The following is a 27,060-nucleotide window of genomic DNA, read 5'->3' as shown; positions in this document are numbered from 1 at the left end:
AATGTAAAATTAATTATTATGAGTTATTTTAATGCTAAATTAGAGAAATTGTGCTTGCCTCCTCTGTCGGATTTGTCTTGTCCCTGGGAGTGAGGCATTTTTATGTTTCAAATTTTGTCAAAAACAGACATTTTGATGGGAAAACATATTTTGCTTGCTTCTTAGTTGAATATTTCATCTGAAACAGTTTGTAGAATAGCATCAGAGATTTTCTGGAGTTGAGCCGGGAGGAATATTGCTCTTTGTTATGGACTAGTAGTCTAGAACCTAGATTTTATGGATTATTATTATTTTATTAGAATTCTCTTTTCTCTAAATTTGCTCATAATCGAGTGAGCTGGAGTGTGTTTCAACCATCTTTTGGAATAACTTGGAAAAACAGTTGTGAATAGTTTAGCGTGAGGAACAGTTATGAATAGCACGAGAAAAAACTGAATAATATAATGCAGTAACTGAATAATATAATAAAACTGCAGCTCTGATTATAGTATAGATAATATAACAGTGCATGTAGCATCATGAAAAGTGATTACATTTGGTAATCATCTTTAAGTTCCCTAAAAGTGTGCAATTTTGAAAAAATATATATAATAAAATTAACATATCGTTTTGGACGACCTATTAAAGGGATTTAATTTTGTTTTATAAAATTATTATGTAATTACTACAATGTATAGTTACGCTAATTGTTTACGTAAAATCCAGTCAAATTTTAACTTGAAACCATAAGTTTTCAATGATAATGATTTCTTTGGCAGTTTTCTTTTTTTTTTTTTTCCCCTTTCTTTTCTTTCCTTAAATAGTTCAATCGGTTCGAAAATTATTAGTTGCTGCACTAATCTCGTAAAAATTTAGCTATGCATAGTATAAACTTCTAGCTCTGGTGCTTAATTTTTTTTAAGAAATAAAAACGAAAAGAATAGAATTTTTTCAAAACTTTTATTTTTGCGGGTTCAATTTCTATTGCTTTTTTTTTCTTCTGCTTTTTGTTGATTTTCTCCCCACTGCAATACATACAGAAGTTTGTCCCCATAGATAGAGAAACGCGCTGCACAAACCATTGAAACGAGCTCATAGAGAAGAGATTTCTCAAAATTTTACTTAGAACTTTAATTAAAAAATAAAACCGGAATTCTGCCATATGATCCAAACATAGTATCGCACAAAAACCATTTTACACCGTTTTGATGTTTCAAAAGGTGGTTTTTCAACTCAACCAATTTTGCTTGCATAAAGGCATATTTTTCTTCGGTTTTTTTCATTCATTTTTGAAATATAGATTTTAGACGTAATTCGTAACAATAATGTTTATTGTAATGAAATTCAAAACATCATCGAATCTTTGAGCCATTTTAATGTCGCGACTCCGTTACCATCCCGATTATATATATAAATACTTCTTTGCTTTAATTTAAACTTCAAAGCAGATAGATCTTTGAATAATATTCTTCACTTGATGAGTTTTGTAAAATTTTAAGGCAATACGCTATATTGCCTCGCGCTAGCTACAAAAAAATATTTAAAAAAAATGCTACAACTATCATTTTTTATTTTACTTCCAACTACAGAGCTGATATCTTTTTTAACTTCATGAATTTATTTCCATTATTTATAAAATCTGTGAACGGGGAAGTAAATCATTTTCATTTCTTTGTAAAATATATAAACACGTTTTTCTGTAATTTTTTTTAAAAATCCAAAGTACGAAAATTTTATTTATTTAGCATATGAGTTGAAAAGAAGGTTTTTATTAAATTTTTGAAAGCCTAAGACGTTAAGACAAGTGCTTTACTAAAGTTCAGAAGCAGAAAGAGATAAGAGAATTTTTTACAGTCTGACCATTTCAAATCGCTACTGTCCTTTTCTGTTTAAAAAAAAAAAAAATGATCGAAAAAACTCAACTAGAACATGACATTGTTTTATCGTCCATTTCGTGGCAGGTTTGTCAATCTTATGACTGTTCAATCCTATTACCAATCTTATCCTGGAATGATTTAGTTATTTTATTTATCAGTTTTATAAGGCTGCAAATAAAATGTTTTAGATTGCTAAATATGGTGAGTTTGCACATTAGAAAATTGTTTTTTCCATTCCAGCCATGTCGCTTATTTGCTACTACATATATAAAAATTTAATATAACATTTTTAACATTTTTAGTTATGCTATGCTTCTACATCAATGTTGAAATTTCAAGAAATGTTGAAATGTTTTGTTGTTGTTGTTAACTTTAGTTTGAGTTAAAAGTTGGCATAATTTTTTGATAATGATTTTTTTTTTCATTTTTATTATCTTTTTTATGTCAAAAAATCTTTTGCAATAGAAGACATTGTTCATCTGCTGTGTTGCGGAAATAAATATTAAAATTTAAAAGTATGAGATAGATTTTTTATAAGAAGTTCAATGCTTTTCATGACACGACTTTGAGAAAATCTCTGCAGATTTCCCGAAACCATCCGTTGTTCAACACACTAGAGTAATTAATTTTATTTGAATTTTAACCGGCTAAAAGTGTGGTGTGAGAAACGTAAAGGCCTCGGATGAGTTCGGAGGTGGCTCATCTAGCTCAAAGGAGGTGGAAATGATGGGGGCTTGAAACTTTCATTTCTCTATCATTTCCTTAATATTGAAGATAGAAAAATCAATCAAATTAGCTGAATCAGCCCCTCATTAAGACGAACAGCTATTATGTTTTAAGTTTTTCGATAGCTGCAATTGCTTAAAATTTAGAGGTTAAAAATGATTTACGACCACTCATTTTGTCTGTTTCAAACATCAACAATTTATGTTGCCGGTTTTGAAAAAAAATTAAATAAAACTTTTACTTTTCTTTCATTTCCATAGCTTGAAATTGTTTAAATGCACATGGCGTAAAGATCAAAAGTTTGAATAAGACTGATTCAATAAAAATAAAGGTAGAGAAAAATTGAATGGCAGCTTTATGTAAAAACGATGAGTTTAAAAATTCCCAGAAACTTTTTTTAATATAATTTTATCACAATCTTTTTCTTGGGTGCGAGAGTGAGTATTTGCTTATTAGTATAGTAAATGAGGAGAATCGTGTATCAGCTTTTCCGCAAAGGTGGGAAAAAATTCTAATCAAATCTAGCAAAATTAGCTAGAAAAAAGATTCACACGTTTGGCGACTTATCATTTAAAAAAAAATTACAATTTAGTACTATACGCCGGCATCTACCCGATTCTCTTGTATGACCATTTCACCTTTTAAAATAAACCTAATTATTTTCTAAAACTGTGTTTTCTTCTTGATAATATACATAAAAGCGAAAATTCACTGACGTTCTGTCTATTTACGGAATGTCATTAACCATTAGGAATTAATTTGAAATTTGTCAGGGGTTTGTATCTTAGCAGTAGACTTCATCTTTAAGTGTGATTAATTATTGTCCGAAAAATTTAATTCGTACTTTGCTATTTAAAGAAAGTACTTATTCTGAAATTAACTGTTATAATGATCAAATTAATTATTTTGTCGAAGAATATAATAGGTTGTTTCTCGAATTTTGAATTATATTTTGCAATATTATTATATAATGAATGATTTTTTTAATATAAATTTCTGCATATTTTATATTATAAGCATAAATTTCGTAAATTAACTTCACTTTTAAAATTAATTGTTCGTTATCCCTTAGCTTTTGTTAATTTGGTGGTCCTTTGATTTCTAGTCGTCTCACTGTGAGTATATTGTATTAAAACGAGACAACCATTTTAGCTTTTACTCCAATGTGGGTACTCATAACGCCGATTAATCGGATAAATGAATTGCCAAAGATATCATATTAGTCTATTGACTATGTGTGTAAAGATTAATAGTTTGGTTAATGCACAAGTGCCAAAATATATTTAAAAAAAGTATTTCTTTTGTTATAAATAATTATAATTGAAATATTCAAAAATGCAACAGATAAGATCTTGATTGCAATATTAATTAGAAAAGGGAACAAGTTTTCCTTCCAATATAATTAGAAAATCAAACAAATTCTTACTTTTCATCATAAAATGGTATTCTATGCATTTAATTGAAAGAATAATTACAAACGACAGTTAATTTCTTCAAACATGTTTAAAATGCATAGATCAACGTTTCGTTCTTGTCAGCTGATAGAAACTTTTGGTATTTGAATAAAATCTTCAAAACTTTTCAGTAATGTCAACTTTTTAATAAACCTATAATCGTATATTATTTTTTCAATATTTGTTACCTAAATATTATTTATTTTTCAGTAAATACTAAACGGTGCGATCATAATTAAATCATTATCTATGGTTACTTCAAAATGTGACATTTCATTGTTTTTGTCTAACGACTAAAAAGAATTTGTAAACAATAACTTTGATGATCATGAATCTACCTTTGCCTTCCAACTTGCCGAAATGATTTGTTTTTTTAATTTCAATTAAAACGGTGCAGTATCATGAAACAGAAAGCATCCTTTGCTTAATGAATACTCAGGTTTATCTATGCATAAATGTAAAAAATCGCTCGATTTTTTATTTTTATTTTTTGAGTGCTTAAAGGGTGTTTAATTTTTTGTAGCAATTTCCCTTTATGCATCCTGCAGTAACTTGAAGACTTTGACATGTGTAATATGCTAAAAATTTATTTATTTAAATATTTTCTTTTTTTTAATCGTTAAATTTTGCATCTATTAAAATGTGTAGCATCTAAATTAATGTTTTAACTATTTATCATTTATAGAATGAATGTTTTTAAACTTTAGTATTGTATTTTTTTTCTGAAGTATACTGCAGTTAAGTATTATAAAGAAAACATCTTTTCTCTCTCCTCCTTTTCACTTAATAGATATCCGGATGAGGAAATCGAATCGAAAGTGGCTCTTTTTCGCAAAATGCTGATGGACAAAGAAAAACTTGGGGAAATGGAAATTATTCCAAAAGATGATTTTGGAAGGCCGCTGTAAGTTTTTTTTTTCTTTCCCTCTATTAATATCTGTTTTATCTAGCGAATGGTTGGTAAGTTGTATAAATTTAATTTTATTTATTCTCCATAAGAATTGAAAACATTCACTTATATGGAAACTGATTCTGCAATAATGTTTATAAAGATATCAAAAGCGTATCATTTAATGGCAATGAAAGCAATTTTCAGTTAAACATGTATGCTGATAAATGCATGTTGCATTATATTTTTATTTTTAATATCATTAGTCTCCTGATAAATAAGTTCCAATTTGTCAGTTGGGCATTATATATATACACACACATACACAAACCCTAAGAAATGTGATTTACTGAGGGAGGGGAAGCATTTGATTCTTAATTTTAATGAAATGGATATTTAATCTTGTGAATCTAAATAATCTTTTATAATCCAAATAAATAATCTTTAGTATTCCAGATAAATCTATATAATCTTGTATTTTCATTAGAAATTACCAATAGCTAATGATTTCTTTCTCTTTTTACAGATATTGAGCATTATATATTAAGGAATGTTTGATTTTATTTTCTTTGGGCATTAGAGCCATCATTATGCATTTAAAGACAATTCAAAATGGCCGATTATGTTTCAGTTTTATATCTAATGCATACATCCCTCTTTTTTTAAAAAAAATTGAAAAACCCATTTAATATTTCCACCCATTTTTATTTTGTTGATAAGTTAATGTGCTGTAAATATGTGTGAGAATAAAAACAATGTTTTTAACATTTAGACTGAGGTGAAAGTTATGCGTACTTGTTTTGTTTGACAAACTCGAAAAAAAAAAAAAAATCATTTTTTTGTTACAGTGGTGAAGCTTAAATCTCATGAAGTGGCATTTAAATATATAGCATCATTATCGAATTAATTGTTGCATGACAAAGATGCGCCCAATTAAAATATATAAATTAAAGTTAATAATTGTTGTTCGGAAATTTTTTTGTTTGAAAATTTTGTTATTCAAGAAAATTGATTAAAAATACTCATCGAAAAGAAATAAATGCTTACTTTAAGATCTTTATGAGAGTTATTGATAAATTTGAAGTTTACTTTTAATTTACTTTTGGCTAGGTTCAACTTGCTCCGATGGTGAATTATTTCGAGTTTATGACTAAAAAAAATGCAGGAAGTGACTTTTTTTAAAAAAAGTGAAATGATTGCTTTGGTAACTTAGAGCTCTGGGATTCAGATATATTCATGCATTTGAATAAATCTTTAGAAATACATTTCCTTGTTCTTTTCTTCTTGTTTATTGTTGCAATCAATGCTTTTAACAAAAAGAAGAAGAAAAATCGCAGATACCTCATCAAAACTTTCGATGCATGCTTGAATTCCTTTTAAATTTTGTCTAGTTAAATTTATAATATGCATCAGTTGATGGTGCATATATATTGCTAGTGAGTGCAAATAATGCGATCATCATAAGATTTTTTTTATAGCATTGCTGCTTATATGATTTCTGGGAATGAAATAGTCCATTTTAATCTCCACTGACCTGACGATTATCGTGAAACTTAATTATACTTTTTAAAGTCCCACTTCTAGGTGATATTTGGCGTCTGCCTCGTGTGACGTTTCTACCTTTTATTATTGTTTTTCCTTTACTTGTTTATCTGAAATGCCTTGCTTGATGTTTCAGTATTATTCCTTCGTCATCCTCGTGTTTTGAAAAAGAAAACTGAATCTTTACGTCCTGTATTATTATTATTTTTTTTTTTTTTTGGAGAGTATAAAAAAAAAACTGATTAAAAATGGAAATGCATCTTAGAACCATTAACAAAAAAATTTTTTATGCGTGTTGTATCCAGGACGTTCTTGCTTTAATATGCGGGAGTCGCTAACGGGGCTATAAAACCCTCTACCGTCCCCCAGATTTCCCGTTCTCTGACGTCATTCCATCTGCCGCTGGTCGATACAAACGTAACTAGAGGCGGGGCCGCCCTTTCATTATGCGAGGGGTCCAACGATTGATTGTTGCGCGTGTCCCGTGATTCCTGCCCCCTCCCTCCACTCCATTTTTTTTCTGTATGGCAGAGGCATGTGAAATGTCGATGCGAAATGTCGTTTGGAGTGTGGAACCCACTTTTTGGTTCAGTTTTCCCTCCTGTTTTGCAGGTGAGAAAGAAAGCCATTGTAGCGAGATTCCTTAACATTTTAATAATTTGCACTGTAAGATTTTTGGTGTCCTTAATAAAAAATGTAAAGTATTTTTAGATTGGAAGGGAAGGATTTTTTTTTTCCATTTTATCTTATAATAAAACTATTTATATAATTAAAATAATAGACAAAACCAAAGATTCAACAACCCTGCCTCAACCATTGGGCTTATATTGCTAACTTTTATTTTGTATAAAAGTTCATATAGATATTCCGTCATCATCTTTTTAAGTTTCACAGATATGTCATCAATGGTCACCTGCTCATCATTTTCGAGAGAAATCACAAAAATTCTGTTTCATTGTAGATCAACGGTGGTTTCCTGAATAGGCCAGTGCCTAGAACCGCTAGCCTGAGAGAGAACCACTAATAGCTAATTTAAAAATTGTTTTTAGCCAACTTGTCAAATAAATGTTTTAGAAAATATAATTTCTCTGAATTATAAAATATTAGGGGGATAATACCTTTTCAAGTGTATATCTATTTCATTAAGTTCATTTAATTAATACAGTATTTATAAGCATCTAGCATCCGATAATGAATAAAATAGTGTACAAACATGGATGCCGAGCAGTTATGAATCTTAGCAATTAAAAAATATTTTCCTGAAGTTACTAAAATAAATATAATTTATCTGAATGAATAATTAATATGTTAATTAATTTTAAAAATGTATATTGGAACGTGAAACTCAATTGATTAATTTATTAAAAGAGGACCCTTATAGTTTAAACTGCCTAGAGCCCCAAAATGACTAAATCCTCTACTGTTGTACAATCTCTATGTTTGAATCCGGCATTAAGAAGTATTTCACTCAAAATGATTCCGAATTTTGCAAAATTTTATTTCATTTGAAAACTTATGACCTCAGAATAAATAATTCATAATTGCATCCCTCTATACCAGAATCGCGTTTAATTTAAATAACGAATATTAGAAAATAAGCCTAAAGGTAAATTTAAAAGCTCAAATAAATTTAGTTCATATTACTTTATTGTCATTTACCTTTTAAAGACCTCAGAATAATTAATTAATCGTCTATGACCTCAAGTTATGAAAATCTGCTGCTGATCTATCTATAAGTTGTGGATTTTCATGGGCTATACGATGGAACCTCCCAACTGTAGTTCTCTTGCTTTTTAATTCATTTTCTTGTTTTGCTTCATTTTCATTGATCAGGCTGAGTAAGAGTAAGCATTGAACTTTTAATAAGACTACGAAAGTGTCAATTTGAAAAATAATCTCAAGTAGTTTTGCAGCTGCAAAACGAGCCGCCAGTCATATTATGTTCTCCTATTCAACTGACATATTGTTGCTTCGGCAGATTTTCTATTTGAAATGGATTGCATTAGGAAACATTTTCTCTATCAGACTGCAGTCAAAAGTGTGCCCTGCTAAAGAAATTTGGAAATTATTGGTATTGGTTTCTTTTCATTTCTCTCTGTTAGGTAGCAGGTCAAACTTGAAAACAGAAAAGATATTGTCTCTCTGAATAACATGCATTTCCCAAGTGAAAGTCCACAGATGAATTCACAGTCAGCAATTTTCGCTTTTGAAAAGTAACGTATTTTGATCGAAAAGTTAGAATACGTTGGTTCTGTATCTGGAATATATATTTGGCTCAAGTATTTAGGATTTTTCTGTTTTGCACTTTCAAAAATAAAATTACTTTCTTTTAAACAATGCAATGGTCATTAAAATATGTTATAAAATCGAAGAAATTATATTCTAGTGGGTTAAAATAAATTGTGCTGATACTTTGATTCAAAGATCTGCGTTTTTAAGGAAATTTAATATACTTATTCTCACATCATTTATCTATAGAACTTATAAAATAATAGTAAATGGTTTTTTTAAAAATCTTTTGAGATGAAAAATATAAGGAAATATTTGTATATATTTCTTATCTTTTCTGAATATAATTTCTGAATGTAAAGCCGCAAATAAGTTTGAAACAATAATAAAATAATAAAAAAAAAAGAGCCCGTGCATATTTCCTCCTTGGCTTTTATGTACATTATTACAAAAGGAGCGCAGCGCTTCGTCGTGTAATGCTTAAAGTCGAGTTTGCTTTTTGGACCTTTTTCCGTTGGTGTACTGTTTTCAATTGATTACAATTTCACACAGTCTGTGACATCTAAAAATTTTGAAATTCACTAAAATCTTGATGTTTGATTCTCCGTGAACGGGAAAATAAAAAAAAATGTTTAAAGACTAAATCTTCTCATGTTTTCAGTTTTTTTTTTTTTTTTTTTTTTTTTTTTTTGAAGACACGTGTGTGAAATCAGTAGTTGTCTGGGATTTGCAGCTACCACTCAGTAATTGGCTTTCGCGTTCCTCCCTTCCATCTCTGTCCGTTTACCTCGAGGAAGGGGAGGGAGAATCTGGATATCCGCAAAGTGGCTGAATAAGCGCCTAGCTTCGTGTTTTATTGTGTTAAGCCAGTGATAACCAAATATGAAAACTCACTCCTTCAGTTCCGTGCATTTTTATTTCAAATTTCGCATTATATATTTCATTTTAAATATTCATATTTCATTTTAAATATTTCAGCCATTTCCGGAAAATGGAACTGAAAATAACGGCAGAGAGAAAGTATGATTTATCAATTGAATTCAACTCACTTTTTGAAATACATTTGCTGTTCGCTTTAATGGCGATTTGTATAATAATGCTCTTTTAGAAACGTTACTTTGCCTCAGAGTAACATAAATATCTGAAAAAGAAATTCTCCCGCTTTTTTTTAAAAGTATTTTCTCATAGGCAATTTTCTCTTTCGAATCTTTTAGAAGAAAGATATTAGATTGTTACAAATCAGTTGAAATAGATAAACAAAAAGAGTCGAAGTATCATTAGTATCACTACCTTTCATTTTATAGGCAGTGTTTATGGTCAGTTAAATGGTTATTACCAGAAAATGGAAGAATTATTCCAAATCATAAAGTTTTTGTAACCTTTTAGCCAACCACTAATTCTGATGTTTCTTAAAATTAGCAAATAAGTGACAAAAATTGATTTATGGAATAGCCCTTCAACATTTTATTTTGAGAATTCGAGAATGAATTTATTGTTTCTGTAAAAGCATATATATATTTCCAAAAATAATATATAGTTTTATTAATTAATTTAAAAAAAAACTTACATTTTTTCATTGACTGATGAAGACATTTAAGAATGCGTGGTTGGGAAAAAACTTATTTGTTAATTAGTTTAGTCGGCAAATAGATTTGTAAAAAATAGAAATCTTATGATTTATAAAATATAAAAATAATATTAGCACTTTCTCTGCTATAATTAGATGACTCAGAATAGCCAAACATAGCTTTTGCGCCACCACAGAAGTGAACCTAATTTGTCAGGTTATATTACGGTCACTTAGTGATTGCATTATATATGAAATCCTGTAATAATATTGGGTACAATTGTAAATACTATTCATGAATCATAAAAAATGAATAAAATTATTAAAATTTTACCAAATAAAGATAGTTAATCTGCAATAAGTAATAAATATTGTGGTTAAGCTGAAAATGTGTAGAATGTGAAACTAAAAAGACCAAAATGAGAGGCCTCATGATGCAAAATGTCTAAATCCGCCACTGTGATATCATTTTTGAAATTTATTTATTTATTGAAAGGAAATGCATGTTATAGAAATTCCTAAGTATAGCTTTGTATGACACAGAATAAACATCGAACAGATAAATAATTTAAAATATTTAATCATTTAATCTTGAAAACGTTAAAAGGTATATTAAAGTCTTCAGAAAAATGAATTTAAAATTATATGAAGAGAAGTAAATTGAACAATGAAATGCTCTTGTTGCTGATTTTTCTGCTTGCTGCGGTAGGTATGTCAGCACAAACAATCATATGTTTGATAACTTCCGGATTCCAAATTAAGATTATGGAAATTATTGCACAAACGGGATGAAAATACGTCCTGACAAACAAATTATGATTATTTTTGATAAAACTAATAGCGTATGCTTTTATGTGCTATCTATAATTTTACTTTTAATTGTAGGGATTTTAAATTAGTTTAATAATTCAAATTTTCTAGTACTAATAACAATTTTGTTATATAATACTAAGAATTTAAGTTTTGACCATTTTCTACTAAAGTATAAAACTTCTAGGGTTTGCTGATTAGAAAAAAAATCATTAGAATTACGTTTGCAAAAACTTAGTTTATTTTGCATTAATGAAATTATACTATCAATATATTGTAAGAAATTAAGTTTTATTTAAAAAGTGATTTATTAAAGCAGAACAAAATTATTGATTTAATTATTCTTATTGTTTCATATGCAGTACTTTATTTTTTAAAAGAAAAATGAGCCAAGCATAAAGTGAGTCTTTGCATATAACGGTCATCATCATTATCTGTGATTTTATTGTTCCGTGCCTTTTTTTGCAGAATGCTATTTCCTGTATGAGACGGTATAAAAATTGTCGAGAGTAAAATAGAGATATTTGTATTCTGCCCATTTTCATTGCTGTAACTATCTTTTCTCATATCTCTCAAAGTGCTTCTTATAGATCTATTACTCTTTGGGTGATGTACATAAAGTTTAAATGAAAGCAGCCGCACCATTTGCAAGTGGCTATAATTTCCTTATCACTGGATTTCCGATACGGATCGAACGCATTAAAGAAAGAAGCTTAGAGCCCTGTTAACATTGAAGGTCATTTGTAATCGGGGCAATTCTCTTGAATTACTTTATGTAACAGCGAACCTCTGCAGGCGATTAGTAATACGTAAAGATGAGGGAATCACGGTGTTATATATATTATTAGCCGTAACATATTATGCATTTATCATTTTGCTGTTTAAAAAGTTTATGCTTATTTTTCCGCTGCTCATGAATTTTCCATGTGTTTCGCTGCTTTCCTTAATAATACTGATAATCGCTTCATTTTACATTAACATTTTAGGCATTGTTAAAAAGTTACTAAAGCAAAATATTTATTATGGATTCACTTGATACTTAAGAATTATGTTCGAACAGCGTGGTAGATTGTTGCATATATATATATTCAAATGCCTTCTTTATTAAAATATATGTGTTTAGTGCCGAACAGAAGCTTTACTGTTACTGTCAGTAATTAATAACTATGTTTTGCAAAATAATTCCCCGAAAACAAAACTCCTCATTAGGGGAGAGAGGGGAAATTCCGCGCACTTAAGGGAATTTAGTTGTAGTAAATTTAATAATGATTTTCCACTGACTAATTTTCAATATTCGTTAAATACGAAGTGAACTATGCTTTTTATTCAACTAGTTTACTTTTTTCGAACCCTTCCCGTTTTTGCGCATGTTAAAATAAGGGTAAGATGGAAGACATTTAGAAGATGGTTAAACACAGATTATTTGCGGCATTAGGAGGCGCTCATCTTTCTGCCGACTACCTCCTGCCGAAGTGCAATCGTCGAAAAACGTTAATCTAAATGAACAGTGTTTGTGCGCTATTGTCCCTTCCTCTCATGTGATTTTGGGCTGAAATTTTGTGAATTAGGACTAAAAGCATTATTTCTTACTAGCCGCCTTTGGCGATCTCCTGGTTCGCCAATTTCAATGCTCGCTAAAATTTTGATAATTAGATATTTTATGTAACTCCTATTTTAATTGCTTCTTCATCAAAATATTTTAAAGCTTCAAATTTTGATAGTCATATAATTCACTCATAATATTATAAATGCCTTCAGTCGTAACGTAATATGTATCTCTAAAGTGGAAATGATTAAAGTGCAATTGATATAAAAACTTTTTTTTTTTTACTGAAATAAAGCATTTTTTTTTTTAATGTGAGTATTGAAAATAGAGTAGCTGAGTATTTAAACTTTATGGGCACTACAGAATATATTTCTAAATTTATATAATATCTCAAGCTTTTCAACAAAATTTTCTCAGATTCATCTTGAACAGATCGATTAATTAACAGTGTTTAGTTTTAAATGCATCAAACACTAAGAAAATAAACAGAATCGTTTAAAATAATCGGTCGAAAACAGGTTAAAAAATACTTAAAAAACGATGTACTTAAAACTATAAGCATATACAAAAAATATATATAACTAACATAAATACAATTTAATTACAAAAGAATTCAACTAACCTATAAATAATTCAAATCAAGTCCGCATCCGTAAAAATAGTTGTCAACAATCAGAACACAATGCGCATGCGTGAATTTTCAACGCCAGTTACGGTAACGCAAATGCGTGAGTTTTTCTACGGCAGTTGGGATAACGCTATGCGGATTAGAAATTTTTAATTTCCTTTATTCTGTTTCATTTTAATTCAAAAGTACTTCAGAATGAATCTGAAAGATCGATTCGTTAACCATGTTTAATTTTAAATGCATCAAACATTAAGAAAATAAACGGAATCGTTTGAAATAATCGGCCGAAAAATATTAAGTCTAGCCTCATTAGCGTGGGGAAAAAAAACTGAAGCCTTACTCATTTGGCGGTGGGGAAAATGAAAAGATTTGTTGGCGGGAAGGTTAGTTTTTAATAAATAATTAAAATTCTACTTAAAAATTCAAAAAAAAAAAAAAAGGGACCCCAGGTGCACATTCCTGACCTCCAAGGTATACATGTACCAAATTTGGTAGCTGTAGGTCAAACGGTCTGGCCTGTAGAGCGCCAACACACACACATTGAGCTTTATATAAGTATAGATGAACAGTATGAGCATGAATGCAAATATGTATCCGATTTGATCTAAAATTCGCATATTCCACTAAAATAAAAAGCAAATTATTAAAATAACGAACATTATTAAACGAATTTAAGATAACAAAATTTAAGTTTGCATAGCTTTTTCTCTCGCTATAATCTTTATGAAATTCATCAGAGCAAGTATAATAACTAAACTCATTGCCATTTTTCAAAGCTTAAGACTCCGACAGCATTGAAAGCTCAGTGACGTTATTTACAATTTTCCAAGGCACATCGACGCTATTGCATCGTTGTTATTCGGTTTCTTCTGAACTATAGATTCGACTTTTGATTAATTTGTATTTTTCAAAAGTTGCTTATAAATTTTAAAAATATTTTTCAACTTTCTCCATTATTAAATTAGATATATATTCTATAATTGTCGGTTTGGAATCTTTTTAATCGTGATCCCTTTTTAAAATGCCGTGTATAATTTCGAGATACCTATAAAACTTACAAAATATCCATTAAGTAAAGCATTTTTTGTACTGAACAATGCCGCATAGCTATTTCCATGCTATTACACCATTCTATGAATTACATCACCATTTCCATGAATTACACCACTTGGAATGTATCCATTCAACAAATCTCATTCCGATTAAAAAATGGTGTTTTTTATTGGAAAATGCCAGGTCTCGCTTATTTGCACCTGCAAGTTGTTTTTATTGCTTTTAAAAATAGTGTTACTTTAAAATCTAGTAGCCCAAAACTTCTTTTCCTTTTAATATTCGATAATGCTCTGAAAAATACGAGAAAGTAGAAGGTAAGGTGGATTATTCTAACACATATCCCTTCCAAGACCACTATCTACAGGTGGTCCAACAACTTGTTGGACTACTTGTAGGTCCAAGATCCATGGACCTACAACTTGTTGGTCTTGGACTTACAAATGGTCCTTCTCTATAAGGTAGTGGTCTTGGACCACTATCTTTTAAATAGTGGTCCAAGACCATTTCCCGCGCTTTCAAAAACAGTTGTTTGCGGAAACGCCCTCTGCTCGAAATTACCCTTCTCTCCTCTATTCCTGTATATATACTTCAAATAAATATCATTAAAGAAAGTGACCTTTACTTCAGAAATCAGTAAGAATTTGGGGCGTTTTTTCTTTCTCTTTTCCATCGTTGTTTGTTTTTTCGAAACTGTTTTTTTTTTCACTTTTCTTTTTAATTAAATATTTATTTGTGATGAAATGACGAATGAGAGCCTAATGATCTGTAACCCCAAATCGTGTGAATTAAGACAAGAAATTAAAGCTAATAGACGACTTTTTGGTGCTTCATTTGGGTGGAACTTGCTACCATTAGTATGAAAGAAAGCCAATGATTTCTAGATTTTGTTAGGGGTTAAGTACAGACTTGAGAGAGATACAAAAGGATGCGCATTTTGAATTGAAATTATTGCTAGATAAGCTCAGAAAAATGTATACTGAAAATCCTTGATATTTATGTGGGCAGATTCAATTAGATCACTGCTTCAAAAAAATGTAAACTTTTCAAAAAAAAAAAAAATAATGGTGTAAATACTTTTAAAGAGAAATGTATGGAATGAATGAATTTTTTTAATTTTCAAAATTTAAGATTGTAAGCTAGAAAAACTAGTGAAAATTGTGACAGAAATATTAATATTCTCAATATCAGCAATGTGTCTGTCAGTTCAGTTGCATGGATTGGTTGCCAAAGTGCAATTGGTTTATTTTATATTAGCAGCTTTTGACGACCAGTTTTTCACCGGGATTAATGTTCTCTAAAATTTTCTATTACCAAAAATATTTGAATTGAAGTTTAAAAATTTTATTTAATTTGGTCTCTTAATAGCTTTTTCGCAAAATATTTTTACACTTCAAATTTTGATAGTCATATAACTCATACTGTTATTAGAAACCTTGTCCCATTTGGAGATTTTCAAATTTTATCCACTCCACTCGGCGCGAAAATTATATTTGGTAGGCAAATGCAAATGCAAATGCAAAAAAAAAAAAAAAAAAAAAAAAAACACCTGCGACAAAAAAAAAAAAAAACAAAAAAAAAACAAACATTGAAGCAAAGTCAAATTTTTCAATGCCATTGTACTTTTAAATCTGGTGGAGATTCTCTGCCCTTAGAATTAATTAGAATTTTTACTGGATGGCTCACGCCATTCATTCAAGAATGAAAATTGGAACATTTCCAACAAAATACTTTATTTGGTTCTAACTATACTTTTTTAATAATATGCTGAGCGAATTATTTCCGATCGTAATTGACGAATACCGAAATCCATATTTTGTAAGAAGAAATGTGTCATTTAGTGCTCATTAATGTGTGTTTTATGCTCTGAGGATTGCTTACAAAAAATATCAGTTATCTCTCTCACTAATAAAAGCGTGTGTGCGTGCGTTCATTTAGCTCTATTCATTTACAGTTATCGTAACTTATATTCGGACATACAGACTTCTTTGCTCAAAATTTAATAGTTATCAAATTTGGTGCTAAGACCATATACCAAATTTCATCCGTCTAGTTCAAGGCGTTTTTGAATTGTATTTATCTCAAACAGGCATTTCCCAAAAACGTATTTTTCAAATGAAAGGTTTTGAGTTTTTTGACGGAAAAGTAAAAAAGGAGAAATTCGAAGAGGCAGTTTCTTCACTGAAAAATGTTTACGAACTGGAAAGACGCATATTGTCTGTCTGTGTACTCGAGATAACTCAAACTAGACGGATGTCGTCTTTAAACCTAATTTGTAAATGTCTGCCAAGCTTTGAACAAAACCCATTCTTACGAAATCTTTATGGCTGTTAACGTGGTAACTACAAAACACAAAGAGCAAGACGGGTAAAATTTGGTATGTAAATTATAGATTTGTAACAAACTTTAAATCGAATCTGTCAAATTATAGGATTTGTATTTTTTCGTGCATATAAACGCGATAGCTGAAAAACACAATGAAATTTGGTTTGTGCTTTTATTTCTAAAATTTATAGTTCTATGTCAAATTTCTGTTTTATCCTGTCGACAAAAAGATGTCACACGGGGCTTTTCTGGAGGGACTGGAAAATGCTGCGTTTTGCTCTTATATAAATTATTTTCGTATATGAGATCTGCAGGCCGAAATGGTGGATCCAAAGCGTTCGGGGGATTATGGTAAAGAAAGCGACATGAAAGTGCAAAGCACGTGAATGTTGGAATTGTCCAAAGATTGAAATTCAGCGGGCATTTATTGTTTGGAGTTCCTAGATTAACTCGATTCAGAAGTAAAAAAAAAAAAAAAGAATGGTTTAGTTAACTTATCATTAATCAAATCAGCGCGTTTCAATTCTGTGTAACTTCATATCATAAAAGTTTTTTTGGGAGGAGGGGGGTGGTTGCATTGTTTCTTCCGCTCTCATGGGCTAGCCGATGGTACTTTTTTTTTTTTTTCGAACTAACTCTCTGCTAAAGAACCTTTCAATTAAGCTTTATATTTAAAACGAATTAATCAATTAATTTAAAAAAAATTAGAAATTAGAAATTTCAAATATTAATACTTGCTAATTTCTAAGTCAAATGTGACATTATGCATCTTACATATTTATATTTATTAAACTTTCTTTATTTGAAATCAGTATTTTCAATTTTTTAAAAAAATTTCTGATATAGGTTTATTTTTAAGTGTTGATTCTTCTTCTTTTTTTTTTTTTTTTTTCCGGGGAGGGGAAGGGGAGTGATACTATTTAAAATCCGCAAAAGAAGATTTCTTTCTAATGAAAGCCTGGAGAGTTTTTTGCATGCCAAGGGCTTTGCTCTGTATTCTTTGCTTTCCCCGAGTGCTTCCCTGAGAGGGGTTGGTTAGTTGATTTTACGGGCGCAAGAGCCATGTTTGGCTATCACAATTAAATATTATTTGTGATGAAGTGACGAATGAGAGCCGTATTAATCGTATTAAACCGTATTAATCACAAATAAATATCACTGAGAGGGGAGAAGATTTTACAGGGTGCATTTCAATGATTGCGTGTTTAAACGAAACTATTATGGTAGTAAGTAATATTTTTTGAGCTTTTGAATTTCTTTTTCATATTTTAATATATATTTATTTATAAGGACTTTCGCTACATATTAATTTTTCTGTATTTACTTCGAAAATATTGTTTAGGTATAATCCATTTATGAAAGGGGGGAAAAAAGTTTTCTTGGAAATATCTCGTTCGAGAACACCATACTCATCTTTAGTTGCGAAAAAAACTTAATTTTTTTAAAATGAAGACGGACAAATCCTGCTAAATATAGTCCAAGACATCGAGAAGTGCTCGGGGGTTTAGCACCATTGACGATGCATTTCTTTTACTTATTGTTATAATAAAACTTTTTATCACAGAGAAAAATGATATTTGACGGAAATAAAAGACGTTGTTTCTTATGTTAGGAGACTCTTTATTCCGAGATCATCCGTGAAACAACTTCGTGACTTTCGTACTTCTGGTGTCCTCACTCATTCGTAGCCTGGGGATCGATTTTTACAATTAAACTTTCATATGCACAGAGAAAGAGATCCATTGCCTCATATAACCTTGAATGTAAATATTTTCATCTTTCCGATTTCTGGATGACCGTTTTTAGTGTTCCCTGCTTTCTTCTGCTCATGTGTTTAGGAAATTCTCATATGTTGTTTGATTTTATCATCGTTAAGAGTTAGTTTTAAATAAATTAATAACTTATTTTACTCAGATAGATCAATATTTAACCAGCGATATTTACATAAATGGAAGGTGTAATAATGTATCAGTAATTATTGATCCATTTTATTAGATATGATTAAAAAAATGTTTATTCTCTGTGGGAATTCTAAATGTTTTTATCTTTTGTGACGCCAGTAATTACTCTTTCAAATTATTCCTTTTAAATTTTTTCTAGTATAAGACTTCATAAATATGACTATTGATTTTAGCTTCGTCTTAGTGAAGCTATTCATTTCTTAATGTTGCCGGGGCAAATCCCTCCCCGAAGACTCCTGCAAACCAATCAGGCTTTGACGGTGGGGCTTCCGTTGCAGGGATTCCAGGGTGTATGCGCGGTACACGCCCCACTGCCGCCTCTGGCGGAAGGGGCGCACACAGACCAAGAAGCGCGTTCGTGCGGCCATATTGCCTTCTCGCCAGCAACGTATTCGACCTGTTCCACTATGGTGACGTGTGCTGCGACATACCTCCACAGAACGGTTTTCTGGTGGTTTCCTTCGCACTTTTCTTTCAGAAATCAGCATTCTGTCCCTAACATTGGGTGAAAAAATATATTATTATTATTTTAACTGTTTACTTTCAAAATAGTCTCCAATGAAGCACGATCCGATGTTTCAGTGGTTGTGCTCACTGGTTGTTTATCCTCCAAAAGATCGTTTTCTTTCCCAGAATGATTGTTGCCATTCATTGCTGTGCAATATTCCATGTATTCATCATTTTTTTGAAAGATTCTGTTTTGATTGGTTTATATAACAAGTAAATTGTTATTGTTAATGTTTGCATCTTCCATTTCTGATTTGTTTTATTCAATTTGAATTCTTTTAATTTCCTATGAGATCATCACTGCAAAATTACTCACTATTATTAAAAGAAAAGTCTTCCATTTTTTGATTAAAAAAAATTGCGTGATATGTATACTTTTAATGTTAGAAAACTAAAATTAGTTTTTAATTAATTTTTTTTAAATTTTCCCCTGTGTTTTTTTTTCTAAGAAAGTAATTTTTAATGCCAGGACTTTTGCATCACATAAAATTTTTAACGCATTCTGTATTTTATATACTTGTTGCAATTTCTTCCAACGTTTTAAAATATTAAAGAAAAATTGTTTTTTCACTGTATCAAAGACAACTTTGTCATAAGAAATTGTTTGACATATAACATAACGGAAATATTCAGTGATTCTGTTTTGATTGATAGCTAATTGCCGTAGTACTTGTTATTGATGACCAAGAACGAAATAGATGTTATTGATGATGTATGAAACAGTGCATATTTTATTGCTGAACATTGGATCTGTTTCACTTCTAAAAACTGAAAGTATTTAATCGAAGCTCTACCTCAAGATAATACGATAGAGAGCATTCGTTCCAAAAGAAAGTGATGCTTTAACTTTTATCGATGTGCCGTGTGGTGTAAGTTATTTGGGACTTAGATGTGAAATCCCAAAAGTGAATATTTATTCGACGAAGTCTTCCAATCATTCGCCTTATTAAAAGTTAGAACTTTAAATTCGTGTCTTCAAAGATCAAGAATATCCAAGTCTTCCATTTTACAGAAAGATCAAGTGCTTAAAAGCGGATTAATCATCCCTTGTGCTACAACTGAAAAAAAAAAATATATTGCTCTGTACTGGGCGATTTGTTGAATTTTTACAACTTTTTGGATTTTTAATATTTATAACAATCGTGCGTCTTCCATAAACGTTGCTGTTTCAAAACATTTAGAAAGAAAGCTTCTGCTTTATTATGAGAAGTTCCAGGAGGCACTTGCCGTGCACCATCGAGTCGATGGAGGGCACGTCTGCCTCTTCCTCCCGGCTGACCCGGAACAGAAATGTTGATGACAAAGTTCTTTTCGAGAGACTCTGGAGGGGAACCTTCCGCGCCATCGTGGAGGCCAGTCTGCAAGCCAGGGACAAGGAGACCTTCCGCAAGAATACCCTCAGAAGCGTTGTCAGGTTGGTAGAAATCATCACCTTTCTTTCACCTCGTTCCGTTCATAGACTCCAATATGTGAAAGTATTTCTTGTGGCTGTTTCTATGCGGTTTTAAAGTCCTGTAAATTTTGTAGCCTATTTACTTAATTCTAAATTTGAAGTACAAAGTATTCTTTCACTGCTTTTTGTTGCTTTTTTTTTTTTTTTTTGGTAATGAATTTGGTACATTTTATTGCTTGTTTTTTGAGAGTTCAGCTCTTAAACAGTTTTAGGTATTATTTTAACTTGGGTAAAGGGAGAGATAAACGATGATATATCTACCAGTTTAAATTATTTTTTGGAGTGGGAAAAAAAATTAGGTATCCATATATTTTCCTATTTAGTCGAACGCTAAAGAAGAAAATTTGCATGCAAAATTTATTCCCTTCAAAAACTTACCGAAATTTAAATAATAGTTTTCCTTTATAAAATTACTTTACATTTTTATGGTACGCAGTTGACATGGAATCGATCAAATCTGTCTTCGACATTGCATATATTTTTCAAAATCCAGGCTTTATTAAAATTGCAGAATTATATTAACTACAGGGCAATTTTTTAAACAATTATTAACGAGTTTAATTGTTATTAAGATTTTTTGAATTCGGATTTGACATATTTTTATTAGTTCATATAATTTAAGTTTCCGTCTACATTGGAAATCCATTTTCGATCGAAAATCGCTTTTATTAAAGTTAAGGTTCTTGTTTCATCTGAAAGCCTTTCTTTTACATTCTCAAAACTATAGTCTTTTTTGTGTTGGCGATGATTAGAAATAAAATTAGGTATATTTAAATTGAACTTAACAGCTGGAAAGGAATCTGTGAGCAATACATTTAACAATACTGTAAACTACAAAAAATCCATAAACATTTTTCGTTATTTTTATATAGATTATTTAAAAATTGTCTTTTTCTGTTTCATTTCTTTTATTATTTAGGAATATTTTCAGAATGAATTTCTTTGTTTTTGATGCCAATGTTGCAAATTTAGACAATGCTTTAATTTCTATCAATAAACTCGTGAAAAAATTTCAAATAGTACTTGCGACTAATAACAGTATCCCCCGAGTCAGTGAACATGCTTTTCAAATTAGAAGGAATATTGAAACCAACAGTGTCGGCCGCATATCAAATCCCAATAAATACTCATTAGTATAGTGGAGAAAATAAAAGTAAATCCAGGAGTGAAATTTTTACAAAAGATGAATTACTTTATAAAAGAATAGGGAATAACCTATCAATCAATTAAAAATATCTGTCTAACATACATTTTGCTTATAATATTATTTAGTGAATGAGCCAAAATATATGCAGAGATAAACCATTGTAAACTTATGCATCTTTGGGGGGGGAAAAAAAAACACGCCCAAATTCATTAAAAATTATGATTTTTTGCTAAAATTTTTGTAATTTGCAAGAATTTTGAGTTTTTTTAATTCCTTAACCTATTTATCAATGATTGTGTATACTGAAAACTATATAGTACTTATAATTTATTTTTGATTTTATATGAAAAAAGGTCAAATCTGTTGCAAAAAATTCTAAAATATTAAAATTATATCGTATTTTTGTACGATCCATTCAGTTTTTACATAAATGTTATTTCAAAATGAGAAAATAATACTAATCTTAAATATTAATTATTCTTTTAAAAAAAAGCCTCCGAATTTAGTCGGATAATTTAATTTTATGAGATATTTTAGATCTGTTAAAGAATCTTAATTCTGAGGAACTGGCCTGTTTTTTCTTTTTGTTGTGTGTGTGTGTCATAATTTTTTTTTATTTGAAAAAAATAATGTACGTATTTTCTTATCAAAATTAAGAAGAAAAAAGAAAAGCTGTTAAATTTCCTTATCAAAATTCTGGCAATCAGTAAAATTGTAATGATTGAAGAACCACTGATATTATACTTTATGGAAGTGTGCAGATTGTAAGCTTGTTTTGTAATGCAATTGTTTGGCTAATAAAATAATTAGAAGCTATAGAAAAAATCTGTGTTTTATGTGGTTAAAATGTTAATAGCATTTTTTGTGAAGATAAGCATATAACTATCCATCTTCTTTGCACTATTTCTGAAAAAATAAAAAAGTTCATGAACTGTCTTTCGCAATTGGAATTTTCAGTGAAAAAAAAATCGCTCCTTATCGGTTAAAAGCATGGGCGCATTCTTTTGAGGAGCTTACCATTTTATGAAGCTGAAGTCCGAAGAGTGCTAACAGAATGAGGTGACGATTGTATGAGCGTAGTAAAATATGAATCTTTTGTGAAGGACGTAGAACTGTTTATTGGGGAAAATATAAAAAGATGAAACTGGAGTATTCTGATAAAAATTTGCATAAAAGAAAAGCAGAACTGTTACTTTTCAGCATCTATGTAAATGATTTTCTCATACGGGTCCAAAAAACGCTATATTTAGCTAGAAGATTTGGCTACACATCTGGTAAGAAAGTATAATAATTGTCAAAAAATTCGAACTCGAGAGTTTGACGAATCGCCACGTTTTAGACCTACCTGAGTTGGAAAAACACATTTTTGGAAAATGCCCGTCTGTCTGTCTGTGATTGTAGCGGGAAGTTATTAAACTTCAATTAATACAAAAACTTTTCTCCTTAAGCGAAACATATTAAAAAAAAAATATGAGTACAGAAAACAGAATCTTTCAGCATTGAAGTCTTTTGTGCACTACAGAATATTTATAATTTTGCCATATCTCAATAGATTATTCAATAAAAAATTTCTCTGATTCATCATAAATGTCAGTTTTCAGTTTTACTTTCAAAGGAATTTAATAACGTAAATAATAATATTGTATTCTGTTTCACTAAATAAATGTACTTCTGACAAAAGGATGCTGTCTAAATTTTTTTACAATTCTTTGGAATCGTAATTAGTGAAATTATGACTTTCCAACTTTAAAATTAAAAAAAATGTTTATGTGTTTTGCGACTAGGTTTGACCGAGTTTTTTAAATATCATAATTTGATAATCAACGACTTCCTAATTGTAGGCTAATCAGCTTTGAGGAAACTCCGGCTACTCCTTTGATACAGTCGGTAGACTGGTCTAAAATCGGGCGTTTTTTTTACAAGACAGTAATTATAAAATTTTCGTAGCTCGCTCAATTTTAGAGTGGCCCTTCCTTTTTATTTAAAACTGTCTTTGTCAACCAGTTAATTCGCTGGAAATATTGGTTAGTATTCTTTAAATCTACTTCATGACCACGAAATTATTAATTTTAATTGTCTCTTACATATCCTCTGTTTATTTTGTACATGAACCTTTCGAATAACGATCAGTCCCATGACATAAATAACCGGTTTGCCTATCTTCTAAATTTCTCGATATTGTAAATTTTATCTGTATATGTCTTGTAACTGTACCAATATTAAAACAAGTGACTTGTGCTTTAGCTTTCAACAATGGGGAAAAAAAATCAAGATAGCAATCAGATAGTTGATGAAACAGTGAAAACAGTTTGAACTATAAGACAAGAATGTAATCCATTGTTCAAAATGAAGCATATATAGCAAAAATTCGCATGACTAGTAAATTTGCATCATTGAAAAGACATTTTTTTTTTATATTTTAACATGGTGTAAAAATCATTTTTTGTGCAATAATATTTTTGGAAGTTATTTTGGTAAAATGTCGAAATTAGCTTCATTTTTAATTAAATTTTTTAAAAAATATATCTTTGAAGTGCACATCCCCGACCTCTAAGGTGTACATATGCCAAATTTGGTAGCTGTAAGTCAAATGGTCTGATCTGGAGAGTGCCAACACATATTATTATTATTATAGATTTTAATGTTTACAAAAATGTTTCGCTAAATATGGCTAATGAAACCAAGAGACTGTGCGAAAAATTAGATTTTTGATTTTTCAAGAAATATGCTTATTAACTGAAGCAGCTTAAAAATATAATCCTTTATGTCATTAAAAGCATTTTGCTGGTATCAGGCTCTGCCTGTTAGAGTGTATACTTTTATTTGAATAGTGTAGGACTTCTCAAACAGTGGAATCGCTTATTACTGCTAGTATTCGGCATGACATTATCTCGCATTCCATCCCTAAGCTCGGCGTTGTGTGAAAAAATTTCGATTAATTTGTGGCGTAAAATGCAAAACAAAAAGATTTTTTTCACATAAAAAGCCAGTTCGTTTTTCAGAACTATTTCCTGTTATTCAGCAAGAAGCTAAGCGTTTTAAATAATAAATGATGCTATTGTCTAGTCTTAGCGATATTTTGTATACCAATTCAGTGATTTATTCTTGAAAAATATTGGAAATTTTTGTTTTGCAAACTTACGTGGCGCTAATATGGAATAGAAAAATAGAACGGATGTTTCAAATTTGGAAACATCAAGCTTTCTCTTGGATACCAGTATATTTAATGGAACAAAAGGCATTTATAGAAGCGAACATCTTATAGCATCAGCTGTTTTATTTTATTGATTTAGAAATTGTTTTTAATAAATGGAAATCTTGTGTGGGCAAATAAAAATACAGCTCTTTTAAAATGTTTCCAGACTTGTCGTAAAAATCTCATTTGCTCGTGTAAAGGTGTCTTCCTGAATACCTCCAACAAGTCTGTATCGACAAAAATTTATGGTTTGTGTGCAGTTCATAAATATTTACTACAATACTTAGTTTAAATGCTGACTTCACTAATCAATAAAAATATGTGTGTGTTTGCTTATAAAGTTTCGAGCTGGGTTTTTTGCTTGTTCTTAGTCAATTTTAGATTGTGATCAAATATAAGAAAAAGAATAATCGAATTTGCAGCGGCAGTCGATATCGTAATTTGTACGAGTTATGAGCTCAGTTGTTTATGCTCTCGTGACTAAGATAGAAAATATTTATTGTGTTATTAAAACCTCTTATTGGATAGCAAGATATTGAAAGATCTGAACTAAATTTAAGAGGCTTCTCTCCTAAATCTCTTCTTCAGTTCCTTATTCAATATAATCTTTACTCATTATTTAAGAGGTTTGGATGGAAAAAAATCCCTCGTTCTTCTGTTTAATCTTTTCCAAACTGTTACCCGGAGCCATGATCATGCGAGAATCTGAAAATATTCTTCCATTCTCTGTTCCTGCGAAGTTTGTTCGAAAAAGTGGGGTCGCACAAAATGCCGGAAACACGACCCTGTCTGATCTGTCGGGAGAACCCTGTTCCTAAACGGGAAATGCGGTCTTTCCCGCAGAAAAAAAAAATATACAGCTCAAAACGATCCCCTCTCTCCTCTGACTCAGAAATCAAACACCCGCACTCCCCCAACAGAAGCTAATTGCATTGCTCCGTTTTCAAACAACCCACTTAATTCTTTCTCTGCACCCACGCCCCTCCGGAGCTGAAGTAGGGGGGGGGGAGAAGAGAGCTATTTTCCTGGATTTAGAAAGCCTCTCTCCGGAGCAGAAACAGGTTATTTTTTCCTGCCTTTTCATTTATGTATCGAACATGCTTCGGAGTTGGATTGTCTAGTACGAAATATTGCCAAATTGCAGCATTTCAGTTACTTGATTGTTTATGTTCCCGCCATATTACAGGTGAAATACCAAAATCATTTGTAATACTGCGAGAAATGGATGAACACAGATTTTTATAACGAATTATTTTTTTCTAGTGTTTGGCTGATAAAAATGGCGGCATCGCCCTCATTTTAGGCGCATGATTTTCTTTTGAAGTCATCAAAATGTATTAGAATTTGTTTCTTTTTTAACATTTAGTCATTTTGCCTGTGACCAAATAATCTTGTACAGAAATATATCAATAGGTTGAAGAAGGGAACGGATTAGAAACTATGTTTTGGGCTAAGCCTTCACATTTCTCTTATTATTTTTTTTTTAACTTTCATATAAAATTCTTTAACTAACGCCGGCGACCAGTTGTTCACCCATTATAACAATTGTATTAATTTAGTCTTGTCGATCAGCTTTTATGAATTACATTTTACATCACAGCAAAAGAAAGTACTATTTTAAATTGTACTTGCACAACAAACTTAAGATATACTAATTATTTAGTTATAGTTACAAAGGGACGAATAAAATTGAGAAAATCAATCCCTTTGTTGAACAGGGGGCAAAGGTTTATTTTGCGATTTTTTTCGAAAACGAAGGCCGTAGGGGCAGTAGATAACTACTGATAACATATCTAGGAATCGCAAGTTTTCAAATGAAGTAAAAACTAGCGAAATCAATACTGTGGTTTTAGCTGGGAAATTGCTAAGATTTTTTTCCCCATAGAGAATGTACGGCAAAGTAATATTTTTCCAATATTTCTCAGAATAGTTAAGTGGGCAGGCGACCATTGATAACATATTTAGAGGTTATGAGCTTTCATATAGAATAAATAGTGAGGAAATCGGAGCAGTGATTGAGGATGGAGACAATTCTTTGGCTTCACGAATCAATTCAAGTGTATAAATTTCAGTATTTTGGACCACAGTTGAACTCTCCCTTAAGAAATCAAAAACTTTGGATTTGATCTCTACTTCAAACTTATTACAAATTAGGCATAAAAGTCGATATTTAA

General features: G+C 30.5%; 1 protein-coding gene across 4 annotated transcripts in view; it reads left to right on the top strand.

The window, feature by feature from the left end:
* The window catches only part of LOC129963952 (serine/arginine repetitive matrix protein 4-like), an 85,538-nt gene that overhangs the window by 9,574 nt on the left and 48,904 nt on the right, over window positions 1-27,060 (top strand). For 3 of the 4 annotated variants that reach the window (XM_056078573.1, XM_056078576.1, XM_056078574.1), the window contains exon 3: window positions 4,827-4,940. In XM_056078573.1, coding sequence (XP_055934548.1) covers window positions 4,827-4,940 — 114 coding nt within the window. Of the gene's footprint in view, window positions 1-4,826; window positions 4,941-19,607; window positions 20,505-27,060 lie in introns of those variants that run through there. The other variant, XM_056078575.1, reaches the window with a different exon arrangement.

The sequence above is a fragment of the Argiope bruennichi genome, chromosome 3 (assembly GCF_947563725.1).
Source record: "Argiope bruennichi chromosome 3, qqArgBrue1.1, whole genome shotgun sequence".
Taxonomy (NCBI): Eukaryota; Metazoa; Arthropoda; class Arachnida; order Araneae; family Araneidae; genus Argiope; species Argiope bruennichi.
Note: the sequence above shows the minus strand (reverse complement) of the source record. Positions and strands in the feature narration are given on the sequence as shown.